The following is a 15,036-nucleotide window of genomic DNA, read 5'->3' as shown; positions in this document are numbered from 1 at the left end:
TAAAAGTTGGGACACCTGTAGGAATTGTAGGAATTGTTAGCATCAGCTTTTAACCTCTGGCAGTTTACAGCTTACCTTTGTACCATTTCAGGTTATTCACTGGACTTGAACTGCTTAAATTTCTATAAAAACTGGAAAAATGGGGGTGTTCTAAAACTTTTGACTGGTATTATATATATATATATATATATATATATATATATATATATATATATATATATATATATATATATATATATATATATATATGCAGTAATTAATTAATTAGTATCATCATTATATATATTTTGTATTTTATTTTTTAGAAATGCCAGACAGTTTAAAGTGTTCCCTGTGGAAGTCACTGTGATGAGCACGGAAGAATCTGAGGAGGAAGATAATCCCTTTAATGAAGGAGAAAAAATATCTGTGAAGGTAATTTGACCACAAAAATGGGAGTCACAAAAATTTAAAGAGGGGGAAAAAAGCATGTAATGCTGCATTTGGCATTCTGAAAAAAAAAAGGGAAATCCAAACTTCCTTGCAAAAGAGGAACATTTTAAAATTACAAAAGACCAGATTTGCCTGCTGAGTTTTCATGGTTGATTAAAGATTAACATGGGTGAAATTTAAAGGACACAATTTAGTTATAACAAATTTGGGAAGAGATATCTTACATAGTTTTGACTCCCATTTTGTGAATTGTTTTTTTTCTATTATTATTATTATTATTATTATTATTATTATTATTATTATTATTATTATTTATGTGGTACATTATCACATTATTCCTAAGATCAAGATCCTGAGAAGAATGATCTTGTGATCTCGACATAACAAAGACATTTTCAATGTCCTCAATGAGCCACTGTAAATAAATAAATAAATAAATAAAAGGCCTACTGGAAAACTAAATATGTGGTATGCTGTTATCTATCGCATCCATCCATGCTTGCATATTTAATAATAAAAACGAATGCTTAAAAAAAACTTGTTTGGTATTAATTTAAAAGTTGCCAAACTGTTTTAGCTAACTTTACAAAAGGTATTGTATTCTTGCATGGCTTTTTTTCTAGTGTAAATACTTCAGGTTTAATGATACTGCATTAAATAAAGAACATTAGCAAGACCTTTCATTGTAACTTTAAACAGATTAAATCAAACGTCTTGCAAGTTGAGTAACTTTGCTATGTAGAATACAAAAACGGGGGGTTAAAATTTGGCAAATTTAATGGCTATGTGCACAGCTGTTTACAGAGGTAATGCAAAAAAACAGGTTAAAATGGTATGTGGTAAGACAGGTTTACAACATTTTAAACTTAATGTCCAAAAGGGCATACTGTGGAAATAAGTTTGTATCACTTTGTAAACCTGATGAAAAAATACTGTTTACAATTTAATTTATGCAAACCATTCTAAACTATACATTTGCAAAGGTTTACATAGTTTGTAAACCATTAATTTACTAATGTGCAAACCTGAGGTCCAAATGGAATAAAAGACCTCCATTAGGTTCTTGCTCTAGTAAACCATTTGTAAAATTAAAGTTTACAGTAGGTTTGCAACATGTGTGCATACTTTGCAAATTAAGTTTGTATATTTTACAATAGGTTTACATACTTTGTAAACCATTCGTTTACTAATTTGCAAACCTTTGGTCCGAATGGACTATAAGTCCTCCAAAGTTCTTGGTCTTGTAAACCAGTTGTAAAAATAAAGTTTATAATAGGTTTGCAACATGTGCAAACTTTGCAAACTTTAAGTTTGTTTAGTTTTACAATAGGTTTGCACCATTTGTAAACCATTTTTTTCGTGCAGTGTAAATTAGAACTAAAAAACTTTTTTTCTGGTATCACTGGTGTTGAGTAGGCTGTGTGGTCCAGTGGTTAAAGAAAAGGGCTTGTAACCAGGAAGTCCCAGGTTCAAATCCTGGCTCACTCACTGACTCATTGTGTGATCCTGAGGAAGTCACTTAACCTCCTTGCGCTCCGTCTTTCGGCCGAGACGTTGTTGTAAGTGACTCTGCAGCTGATGCATAATTCACACACCCTAGTCTCTGTAAGTCGTCTTGGATAAAGATGTCTGCTAAATAAATAAGTAATAAAAAATTTGAACCAGCTGATGCACTGCCACCTCACCCATGTGGTTGGTGATTGACAGCAATCACAGCAACATGACAATTTGTGTTGCTCATGTGAAGGAGCTCGCTCAGAGGCACGTTTGCACACATGTTCTAAAGGAACGGTGAGTGAAATAATCAAAATATGTGCTATTTAGGGGAATGTAAATATGCTATATATGATAATTGTTGTTAAATATGATCCAGGTGCCAGGTTATCAGATCAGGCCCGCCATACGAAACAAGTTTGACACCCCTATAGTCGCAAAAAAATATGAAGATTACAACCGGTCAATTGAAGTTTATCACAAAGTCAGATTAAACTCCATAGTGCACTAGATAAAAAAAAAAAAACAGGGGTCAGAATTAAATTAAAGATAATGGTGCCGCCATAGCTACATGTATACTTTATAATAGATGTGGTGGTGCCATTTTTATTTAATCCCAGATCTAATTTAATCTAAACAATAGCAGCTATTAATATCACCTTATTCCACTGTTTTATTATATTTAACAGTGGTCATAGTAATCACCCCTGTGGGAAAATCAATAGTTGGATTATTATGATTAATATTTAAAGAGTCACAGTATTTAGAGCCACCGCTGTTTCAATCTTTAAAGCAGACCACAATGTAATGCGTCAGATGAAGGACAAAGCTTGTGATTCGACAGGCTTTACTTGTTGGTTTATTTACCACCACTAGGGAATATGAAACTCCAAATAAAACCGACAGGAGACACAAATAAATAGAAGCTACTGTATAATACACAATGTAGCTGTAGTCTGTTTGTATTTGGAGCTAGCAGGAAATGTGCCAACACTCAAAGGATGACAGTGGTGAAACCCAAGTTCCTGCTCTTCAAGAATAACAGTGAGCATTATTTCAGTGTAACCCTTTAACCCTTTGCGTGAACAGTTTCTATAATTGTTTTCCCTGAAACTAATACAAGTTTGATGACAGAACATGAGGGCCAAAAAGTAGGGCGATTGTGTATGGATTGTACTGTATGCCATGGTAGACTTAATTGACAATATTGAAGGCAGTGCGAATATAGATTTCAGTATGTCAGTTATGTAAAGACAATAGGCTAAGTGACCAATGCTAAATGCTTCTCATTTAACCAAGATCAGTGCCCCCACCGTAACCTCCGCTCTCTCTCCCCCTCTGTCCTTGCCTCCACCTCTCTCTCTCTCACCTCCCCCTATCGACTCCTTCTCCCAACTCTCTGTAGACTCTGCTACCTCCACCCTCTTCTCCATAACCTCCTCCCTCGACTCACTCTGTCCCCTAACCTCCCGACCTGCCCGCCCCTCTCCTCTCCAACCCTGGCTCTCCTCTGTGCTCTGCTTGGCAAGAACCGACCTGCGCTCTGCTGAAGAGAACCAAACTCACTGCTGCCCTAGACCTCTACCGCTCCCTCCTCTCCTCCTTCTCTTCTACTCTCTCCTCTGCTAAACGCTCCTATTTCTAAACTATTATCCAATTCTCCTCTAACAACCCCCAGAAACTATTCTCTACCTTCTCCTCCCTCCTCAACCCCCCCCCTCCTCTATCTCCTCTGATGACTTTGCCTCTTTTTTCTCCTTTAAAATTTCTGATATCCGCAAACTCTTTAACAACACTCTCTCCTCCCCACCCTCTCCCGCTCCAACCCCAACACCCTCTGTCTCCTCTACTAACTTGCCCTCCTTCTCCCCCTTCTCTCCCCTCCCAGACACTGACATCAGCTCTCTGCATTCCTGTCTAACCACTCTCTCCAAGACCCTCTCCAATCTGGTTTCCGCTCTGCTCACTTCTCTGAAACTGCTCTCCTGTCTGTGACTAACTCGCTAAACTCTTCCAGCGCCTCCTCAAGACACACCTCTTCAGGCAATACCTGTAAAACTCAACTCTTCCCTTCTGGATAATATAGCACTCTGCCTCTAATGCACTTTAACCTGCACTTATCTGCTTCCTATTTTGTATTTCACTTGCACTCGTATCTAACCCTGACGTAACTATCAACACTTACCTGCTATTGAATTGCCCTGATATCAAATCGTACTGTTTTGTATTTGCTCTCATTAGGACTGAAGTCGTTGTATTTTGTATCTTGCTCTTAATTGTACTGTAATTCTTGAAATGTATTTTATTTTGTATATAACTGTAAGTCGCCCTGGGTAAGGGTGTCTGCTAAGAAATAAATAATAATAATCTCAATTATTTAGTGTCTGCCTATTCTTTTTAAGGACAAGCAGTGGCAGAGGTATACACAGCATGAAGAGGTTTGACCTGATATTTTTTACATGGATAAGTTAGAGAATTACATTTTAATTTTTTGTGTTTTTATGTATTACTTTTGAGGGAAAAATAGATAAACAGGAGACTATATAGTTAAGGGCCATTTAATTTAATCATATGTTCCTAGAATCAGATAAATAGTAATAAAGTCTCATGACAATTGGATACGCAGTTACCTAGATATATGGAAATACGAATATATGGACAGGCAAATACCCCCTTATATCCCCAATATCTGACATTCTCAATAACCTTTTGATAAATTATATTAAATCCCATTATGACCACCTCCACTCTACCCATAGCACTGCATGTTACCATTCTGAGTGGTTCTTATTGAAGCTTCTCTTCAGTTCTAGTTACCTACAATAGACAGACAGTATATTAGGTAGGCTAGATCAGCCAAATAGTCTTTATAATAGTAAGTGAAAGCAAACCAAAATAGAAGGAAGCTTGATCTAAAGTGTCAGATCACTAGATGGTGCTGGCTCTTACTGTGGCTGATATAACCTCTGTTAGAGATATTTATAGCAGGCTACTACAACCAGAACTCAGGAGAAAGCACCTTAACACAGACTTTTCCAAAAGAAAAACAAAGTGAGTAACTGCAATACGCAATTGCAATCATAAGCTGCATGCTCCTTTAAGACAGTCTGGGAATAGTCTTGTATGGATGTGTGTAATAAACATAACATTTTAATCCTTTCTAGTTTAAAATCGGGCAGATGTGCATATTTCTCATTTCTAGCTCAATTTAACGTTGCGTTTGTCAATGCCGTTTTTATTATGATCTTTACCAGTTTAAGTCAAGTTTGTTGGTCAAATGACACTTTAGTTTGAAGACCAAACTTTGAGATATTGCCTGCACAGTTGTTGGTACACATCTGGATTATATTATTTACCAAGTCTTTGAGAGTCATTTTAAAAGCATTTGTTTTCTTAGTCATTCTTACAGAAAGTGTACATAGATGTAACAGAGGTTCCTCATGCAATTCAAAGTCATGCTCGTTTAGGTAATTGCATTAATGCTGTTGATTAGAATACTTAAATCAAACCTAAGCAGCATTTTATTAAAACTGGAGACTTTTTCAAATGTGCTGGAATTTATAAATGACTAGTCAACTTAATTGTACAAGCACCCGATCTCCCAGCGAGTCAATCTAATCACACTCCAGATGCTAACCCCCATACACATGGCACCTTTTTACAATAAAACAATATTATATTTGAATTATTTAACACAATGTTGTCGCACAAGAATATGGCACAACTGTGAATCTGTGAAGAACAGGCCGTCCTCAAAAACTGAGTATCCGGGCGAGAAGGGGACTAGTCAGGGAGGCCACCAAGAGGCCTATGGCAACTCCAAAGGAGTTACAGTCTTCCACGGCTGAGCTGGGAGACACTGTGCATACGGCAACAATAGCCCGGGTGCTTCACAAAACTGGCCTTTATGGGAGAGTGGCAAAAAGAAAGCCATTGTTGAAAAAAACTCACATCAATCTCGGCTAGAGTTTGCCAGAAGGCATGTGGGAGACTCTTAAGACCAAGTGGAAGAAGATTCTATGGTCTGATGAGACCAAAATAGAGTTTTTTGGCCTCAACGCTAAGCGCTATGTTTGGCGCAAGCCTAACCACACATCATCCTGAGAACACCATCCCTACCGTGAAGTATGGTGATGGCAGCATCATGCTATGGGGATGCTTCTCTGCGTTAGGGCCTGGAAAGCTTGTGAAGATAGGGGGCAAAATGGATGCAGCAAAGTACAGAGAAATCCTGGAGGAAAACCTGCTGAAGTCTGCAAGAGACCTGGGACTTGGGAGAAGATTCATCTTCCAGCAGGACAATGACCCTAAACATACAGCCAAAGCCACACTGGAGTGGCTTACAAACAAAAAGGTCAATGTCCTGGAGTGGCCCAGTCAAAGCCCGGACCTCAATCCAATTGAGAATATGTGGAAAGAGTTGAAAATTGCTGTTCACCAAAGGTCCCCATCCAACTTGACGGAGCTTGAGCAATTTTGCAAAGAAGAATGGGCAAAAATTGCAGTGTCCAGATGTGCAAAGCTGGTAGACTTATCCAAATAGACTCATGGCTGTAATTGCTGCCAAAGGTGCCTTTACCAAATATCGACTCAAGGGGGTGAATACTTATGCAATCAATTATTTTCTGTTTTGTATTTGTAATTAATTTAGAACAATTTGTAGATTTTATTTTTCACTTTGACATTATGGACTTTTTTGTGTTGATCAGAGGCAAAAACTCCTAATTAAATCCATTTTGATTCCATGTTGTAACACAATAAAATGTGGAAAAGTCCAAGGGGGGTGAATACTTTTGAGAACAACTGTATGTACCAATATAGGAAGCAAGTTACATAAAACAGTGTTTCCCAGTCTTGGTCCTGAGGAACCAGTGTTTGCTGATTTGTGTTCCAACTGAGCTTTAAATTAAGAATTGAACCCTCAATTGAATGAATAAAATGTCTAATCAGAGCATTTGAATTATCTGTAGAAATGGCTGGCTGCACAGGCCTCAAATAACACTAACCTAGGACTATCTAATGTTAACTCAGGTAAGGTAGTCCAAGATTAGTGCTGATCAGGGTTTGTGAAAGCAGCCAAAAGGGTTGGATATTTCAAGTTATTTCTAACATTGCATTAAGTCACTAATTGTTAGTTCAATTGGAGGATCAATTTAATAATTGAGAACTCAGTTGGAACACAAACAGCAGACACAGGGGGGCCCGCAGGACATAAATGATGAGATATATGTATATATTTATATATGTGTGCATTGCACAATTATTATTTTTACATGTTTTATTTGTTATGTTTAATAAACATGAAAAGTCTGTCTACTTTATTAAGAGCATTATTATTGAAAAGTGTTTAAAATTGAAATATTTTTGAAGCTTTCCCATGATTTGAAATTCAAATGCAAATTCTTATATTTCAGAATATACAAATACCAATTCAAATGCAAATATTTCAGCAGATTGCATTTAAATTATTATTTATTTTTTAGCAGACACCCTTATCCAGGGCAACTTACAATTGGCACAATTATATCACATTATGTTTACATACAATTACCAATATATCCAGTTGTTTAAGGGTACAACAGCAATGTCCCTCATCTGGGATTGAACCCACAACCCTCCGGTCAAGAGTTCAGGTATAATGAGGGATAAACACTGCTGTTTAGGAATAGATCACTTCTTTTTTTTAACTATACACACATTCCATTTACATACAAATGTTTCACACGTCTGTGGTTTTACAGACGAGGCTGAAGTTGGCTTCTTATTCGCCAGCTTAAGAAGAAGAAGAATTTTACCTTAGTTTGACGACTTATATCTCATTGTGTATAAGAGGTATGTACATTTTTTTTCACATTTGATGTAAGAAAGTTTCAGAATTTTGATACTGGTAATTCTAAGTGATTTAGTTTCAAACAAGTTTTTCTAACTTGTATGAGGAACTACCGTTCCTCTCAATTTGAGAAACACACAAAACGAGTGGCTTCCTATACATACCGACCTAAAGTGCAGTTAAAATATTTATATGAACATCTGTAATCCTAGTTGTACTCACACAGCACCAAATACTGTACTAATAATTCAGATAGCTCTCCAATTGAATGTAGTACCCTGTGCAAATCTCTGATCCTCACTTCTACAATAAAAGTCCCCACTCACCAGTCGTTGTATTTCAGGAAAGATAAAACGCCATATCACAGGTTATACTTTTTACTTGTAGATTATTATGTGAAACTCTGTGAGAACTTGCTCTTAACGTTATCTGATTTGTTTTAATTATTATGTTTTACACCAGATCTCATGAATCAAATATAAAGATATCATGAATATAATATATCATACAGCATTCCTTGCATACCATACAGTAATACTTATGTATATATACATTTCTCAATAACAAAGAAATTTAAAAAATGCAGTTTTATTAAAACAAAACAATATACACAATACATGTACACAATTCAAAATACAATATACTGCAAGCAGCCAGGAATGACACTTCTCATTCTGCGGCCAGTGAACTTAATTTTTTTCCAGACTACAGTAATTTCACTGCTCAGCACCGCAGGGCCTTCTCCCACTCTGTTGCCTTCACCCACTCCTATGGCCTACATGTGTTTCTGTCATCCACAACTCCACGGTTCATCTGTTCCAGTCTTCTGACGATGCCCAAACCTGTTTGGATTCTCTTGACCTCCGTGGCCCATCCCAGGTCCGTAGCCTTTCCCCTGCTCCTGCCGACAAGATGCACTCTGATGGGATGAAGAAATTCGGCTCTGCTGTGCAGTGCCTCGGCCTTGGCGGATCTCTATCCCGGTACTCGGATCTCTTCACTCAATAGACGTCAGTTGATGACAACGGGAATCACCTCTTTCTACTGTCTGATTTTGTTTTTAAAAGAGCTGCCTGGATTTTGATTATTATTATTTGTTTCTTTTTTTATAGTATTTATGCTGTACACTTTTGAACTTCTATCCTTGGACTTGACATTTTCACGACATAACTGAGGTAAAAATGTTACTTCTCTGAGAATTTTTATGTAATTGTTCTGGATATTTATAGCATGGGGTTTTATACAATATATTTTGTGGTGGGGGAAGTGGAGCTCTGTTTGCCCTGTCCACAAGAGCCACAGATATGTATTATGTAGGGTGGGGGGTGCTGGATGTTCTTTTTTCCAGTACCATATACATGGTTCTTTGGGGTGGTCTTTTTCTGTGGTGGAAGGGTGACAACACCTCGGGAGAGTTAATGTTATTATATCTTCTTATATTGCTAGGGCTGTCTCTGCAATAGCTTTACTCACACAATATCGTGTTTGTATTTTGCTGACTGTTGAACTTATTTTTGATTCCTATGACTTGTATTTCTGTCCTATCCTGGAATGTGCAAGGTTTAAATTCTCCTACTATAAAGGCACAACTTGTTTAGATCTATTACGTAGCAACAAAATTGATATCGCCATGATTCAGGAATCTCATCTTAAGTAACAAGACGTCCCTAGATTTGCTAACAAATATTTTTATGTGGCGGCTTCCTCCTCAGCTGATAATAAAACCAGAGGTGCATTGATTGTTTTACGCAGTAATCTCCAAATCACGCCTTTGGGCTCATGGGGAGATGAAATGGGGAAACTACTACCGTACAATAAGACGGCTCGCCCACCAGCGAGCAGCAGCCAAATGGAAATAAAAAATAATGGGACTATTTTGTATATAATTTGTAAACCTCCATTTTACATTTTATCATCCAGAATGTACATTTTAGAACACTTCATATATAAAATGCTGATTTATGATTATCTGGCGTATGGGTAAAAATCAGACGACACGGATTAAAAAAAAGAAAAAACGTGGAAGGGTGGGGGTATTCTCTGACACAGGAGAAAGAAGATGGTACTTGAAAACACCGCACAGGTGCCCAGTTTTATTTTCTTTTTTATTTATTTTAGCCCGCAGAGGGCACTGCTGTCTGTGGCCTGTATACCGGCAGTGGTAATCAGGACCACAGTGTTACCAACACAGGTATATGCAGGTTTGTGCAGGCGCACTCACAGGTGCTCAAAAATAATAATGAAAACTAAATGAAAAGGGAAAGTAAAACACAGTAATAAAACTACAAAACAAAAGTGCTGCTTACGCAGTGCCGGTCAGCTCGGGTCTCCGTCCTAGGCTTCGCTGTGCACTATACACTGGGGTGGCCAAGGTTCCCCTATCACTACACACGTCCCCTCGGGTACATAACCATATATTTTAATAATTGGTTTATTTAAGGCTGGCTGTCTTCCTCAGCCATGCTTGCCTGATTTTATTCTCTTGCTCCCACCACTTGCCTGGTGTTTGTTCACGCTTGCCTCCTCAGCTAGCATCACTGGGTTTCCCCAGTCATGGCCACCCGGATGCACAACCAAGCATAGTTCTTATGGGCCTCTCAACCCCCCAAGTCCAGCCTCTCAACCACTCAGAGAGAGGGAAAGCCAACACCTTCCTCCCAACCTCTCCGTATCATTGCCATGATTGACAGGCGGATCTTACGAGGCTGCTGCCCCCTTCCTGCAGAACCACGCATGCGCCAGACAGTCAGCACAGATCTCCTCTGTTACATCCCACTTGTCATTTACCCTCATTCAGGTGGATATTTTGCTACAGCTTACTATATACAACTCTTGTAATGTGCATTTTGCAATCTTTTTTTGGTTAAAAAAATAAAAACATACCGAAAGCCATCTATGTAGGCTTGGTTGGAATTTATTTTCTTATGTTGACATCTACTTTTGTATACATTTTTAGTACGATTGTAGGCTATAAATAAATATGTTTGAAGTGCCATTTGTGTTGGTAGTTGTTAGTTATTATACATGTATACCACATACTGTATGTAACACTTAATTGTATATTTATTAAGTTTTTAAAATTACAATAGAACTCCCTAACCCAATACACAATTTGTTTATAATTAATTGTTTAGTGAATTCCTCTAATCATGCATTTTCTCTGGTACTCTTTGCTCGTCTCCACGATAAATGAACTCAAGTAGCCACTAAACACTTACAGTATAATAAGAACATTGTATATGCATACAGACATGTGGAGGTGAAAGTGTACATTGTACTGTTCTTAAAGTGTGGGGGGAGTCTGACAACATTACAAATACATTTAGGCAAAATCCATGTCAATGATCTGTTGCCTTAAGGAAACTTTATTGTAATATCTAGTATGCCGTATTCTATACCACGATTTCATTATTTACTTTTAGGTTTTTATGTGTATAATTCAAATAAAATCTACAGTACAGGTCAATTGTCATATAATATACATATCCAGAGTTCAGATAAGCTACAGTTGCATTGATCATTTCTGTAGCAATACACTAGGTGCAATTAACGGTATATAATTTACAACATTTATATCCTTACAGAATGTTTGTTGTATAGCAATACAACAAACATTCTGTAAGGATATAAATGATTAAAATAAATCTCATTCATAACCACAAGTATAGAAAAGTCTTACATAGTTTCATAACTACAAATATTGAATTATCTGGTCCTGTACACTCTGTCTCTCTTTATCGTCGGCGTCACAGCCGCGGTCTGTTACATTTCTGTTTCAAGGTGAGAGTAACAGGGCGAGGAGCCCTGTACATGGATTTGTTTATTTATTTTTAGACTGTGGTTTCCCCCTCCGCCCCTGTATTGTTTTGTATTTGTTTGTTTTATGATTTATGTATATATTTGTCAGCAAAGTGCTGTATGTTTTTTTATTGTATTGTTTATTTTAAAACGTGTTCTGGCAGAGGCAAGATTGGTGTTCGTCCTCTGCCAGCCTCCTGGCTGGACTCCCTGCATCCGCCACCCATCCGCTCCAGCTCATCCAGAACTCCGCTGCTCACCTGGTGTTCTCTCTGCCTCGCTTCACCCACGCAACTCCACTGCTCCGCTAACTCCACTGGCTCCCGATCACGGCTTGTATCCAGTTCAAGACTCTTGTGCTAGCCTACAGATGCCTTGACCAGACTGCACCCAGCTACCTCCAGACCCTCATCTCTCCCTACACCCCCACTTGACCTCTCCGCTCCTCCTGCACTAGAAGACTGGCTCTACCTCCGCTATGCTCCCCTGCCTCCAGAGCCCGCTCCTTCTCCACCCTCGCCCCGCAGTGGTGGAATGACCTTCCTACAGATGTCAGGACTGCCCAGTCCCTGACCACCTTCCAGCGCCTCCTCAAGACTCACCTCTTCAGACAGCACCTGTAGAACTCCTCTGTTTTTCCCTCTGGACACTAATCACTCTTCCTTAAATGCACTTTTCTTGCTCTTATCTGCCCCCTATTTTACTGCATTTAATCCTGTACTTCAGATTACTGTAATCTGTCAAGTGTTATTTAATCTGTAGTATTTTGTATTTAATTATATACTGATGCAACTATCACTGACAAGTTATCTGCTCCATTATTGAATCGTATTTTCGTACTTGCTAGAACCAAAGTCATTGTATTTATCTTGCTCTTAATTGTATTATTACTTGTACTGTGATTCTTGAAATGTATTTGTTTATGACTGTAAGTCGCCCTGGATAAGGGCGTCTGCTAAGAAATAAATAAATAATAATAATAATAATACTAATTAATAAATAAACTTGTGCAGATTGTGGCCGAGGGGTAATAGAATAATTACTAGCCAGTTAAACCCCTCGGCCATGATATAAAAGCCTGCAGCTCTCTGCACTCAGAGTGGGTTGTTCAGAGGAGAGAATGGAGCATGAGCAGAAATAAAAGAAAGAAAGAAAGAAAGAAAGAAAGAAAGAAAGACTAAACCCGAAACCTAAAAAGGAACCGTGAAGGCTACTGCCCAGCCGGACCTTAATGGACCTGGGTTTTGTGATTATTTGGTGTTCAAGATTTGTTTTTGTTTGAATCTTTTATTTTCGCTCTGTGAGCAAAGTGTTTCTGTTTAAACCTTTTATTTATTTTTGTTGTGTTTGGAAATAAACGGCGCATGCCGCGTCTTTTTGCAACTGCACTATTTTTGGTTATGTTTTCTTTCTTGCTTCTGGTGTCCAGCGTGGGATCACCAGCGCCTCCAGCATTCAGGCCAGAAAAGGTACTGCAGTTTTTTTCTTTTTTTCGTTTTTTTTATTACTTGTGGAGGAGAAAGGAGGATGGGAAGGAGGAAGAGCTGCAAGCGGCAGCAGCAACAGCTGCCACTGGGGGACATCGGCCCAATTTATGTGGTAGATGAGTGGTGCCCTGGTTGGGGGAGTTTGGGCACACAGTGGCCATCTGCCCCACCCAATACCAGGGAGAGGAGTGGGAGGAGCCAGAACGTCCTGCGCTTGAGTGGGAGGAGCCCGAACGTCCTGCGTCTGAGTGGGAGGAGCCGAACGTCCCCAGCCCAAGAGGGGGGATTCGGTGCGTCCACAGCCACCAGAGGAGATCAGCTGGGAGGCCTTCCTCCGCACAGTAGAGGTGTCCTGCTGGTGCCCCATCTGCAGAGAGCGGGGGCATTCCCCACTCAACTGCCCCCTCCTACCAGAGGGGCGCCTGCTGATCCCCGTCCCACCACCAGAGGGAGAGTACCTGCTCGTTCCGCCTACACCTCCTTAGGAGGACTGTGTGTCGCTCCCACCTCCACCAGCAGAGGAAGAGTACCTGCTGGTTCCGTCTCCGTGGGAGGACTGCGTGCCACTCCCACCTCCACCAGCAGGGGGAGAGTACCTGCTGATTCCGCCTCCATCGCTGTGGGAGGACAACTTGCCGCTCCCACTTCCACCGCCGTGGGAGGACTGCTTGCCGCTGGGACTGCGTGCCACTCCCACCTCCGCCAGCAGGGGGAGAGTACCTGCTGATTCCGTCTCCACCGCCGTGGGAAGACAACTTGCTGCTCCCACGTCCACCGCCGTGGGAGGACTGCTTGCCGCTCCCACCTCTGCCAGCAGAGGGAGAATACCTGCTGGTTCCCCCGCTGCAGCCAAAAGGGGAGGAGCCCCTGCCGCCTTCGCAGCCAGAAGGGGAGGAGCCCCTGCCACCTTCGCAGCCAGAAGGGGAGGAGTCCCTGCCGCCTCCGCCAGGAGCAGAGCAGCAGGAGCTGCCTCTGCCTCCACCACCGCCCGAGGGAGGGGTGCAGGAGCTGCCTCTCCCTTCAAGACAGGACGGACTGGGACAGGAGGCTGGCGGTCCACAGCCGCCCTTGCATAGGCTGCTGAGCAGAGCAAGGGGGAAAACCGCCGTGTCGCAGTGGTTGAGAAGAGGGCCAACCCCAGCACCACTGCTGGTCCTAGCTCCCCACCTGCAGTTGCCTCCCGAGGGACCGCTGCTGCCCTGTCGTGCATTGCCTGGGGATGCCAGTTCGCCATCGCCTGAGGATGCCGGTTCGCCATCGCCTAGGGATGCGAGTTCGCCGTCGCCTGGGGATGCCTGCCTTGCACCGCTCAGGGATGCCACGCCCGCTCCGCTCAGCAATGCCATGTCTGGGTCGTCTGGGGTTGCCTGCTGCTCCGCATCGCCTGGGGCTGCCTGCTGTTTCGCATCACCTGGGGCTGCCTGCTGCTCCGCATCGCCTGGGGCTGCCTGTGGCTCTGCTTCGCCTGGGGTCGCTGCCGGCTCTGCTTTGCCTGGGGTCGCTGCCGGCGCCGTTTCTCCTAGGGTCGCTGCCAGTCCTACCATGCAGCAGGAAGTACTGTGGCCGGAGCCCCGCAAAGGGGAGCTGTCGGCCATGAAGAAGGGGGGGGGGAGGTCAGGAGACCAGCTCCCCCAGCCGCGCTTTTGTGTGGCTGAAGCCCCGGAAGAGGGAGCTGCTAGCCACGAAGAAGTGGGGGGTGGGGGACATCCCACCATGGCCATCCCCTGAAACACCTTCCTTCCCCCTCTTCCGGACTTTGGGACTGAGGGGGAAGGTGGCCATTGGGCCATGTGTGCTTTGCACAAGGGGGGGGGGGGGGGATGTGTAACATGGATTTGTTTGTTTATTTTTAGAACGTGGTTTCCCCCTCCGCCCCTGTATTGTTTTGTATTTGTTTGTTTTATTATTTATGTATATATTTGTCGGCAAAGCGCTGTATGTTTTGTTATTATATTGTTTATTTTAAAACACGTTCTGGCAGAGGCAAGATTGGTG

The 15,036-nt window shown here is 41.3% G+C and overlaps 1 protein-coding gene across 1 annotated transcript in view; it reads right to left on the bottom strand.

Moving 5' to 3' along the window:
* Positions 1-14,299, bottom strand: part of LOC131740028 (procathepsin L-like) — a 29,070-nt gene extending 14,771 nt beyond the window's left edge. Inside the window, exon 1 of the mRNA XM_059034215.1 lies at positions 14,219-14,299. Coding sequence (XP_058890198.1) covers positions 14,219-14,299 — 81 coding nt within the window. The remainder of the gene's footprint in view (positions 1-14,218) is intronic.
* Between the last annotated feature and the right edge of the window lie 737 nt (positions 14,300-15,036).

The sequence above is a fragment of the Acipenser ruthenus genome, chromosome 12 (assembly GCF_902713425.1).
Source record: "Acipenser ruthenus chromosome 12, fAciRut3.2 maternal haplotype, whole genome shotgun sequence".
Taxonomy (NCBI): domain Eukaryota; kingdom Metazoa; phylum Chordata; class Actinopteri; order Acipenseriformes; family Acipenseridae; genus Acipenser; species Acipenser ruthenus.
Note: the sequence above shows the minus strand (reverse complement) of the source record. Positions and strands in the feature narration are given on the sequence as shown.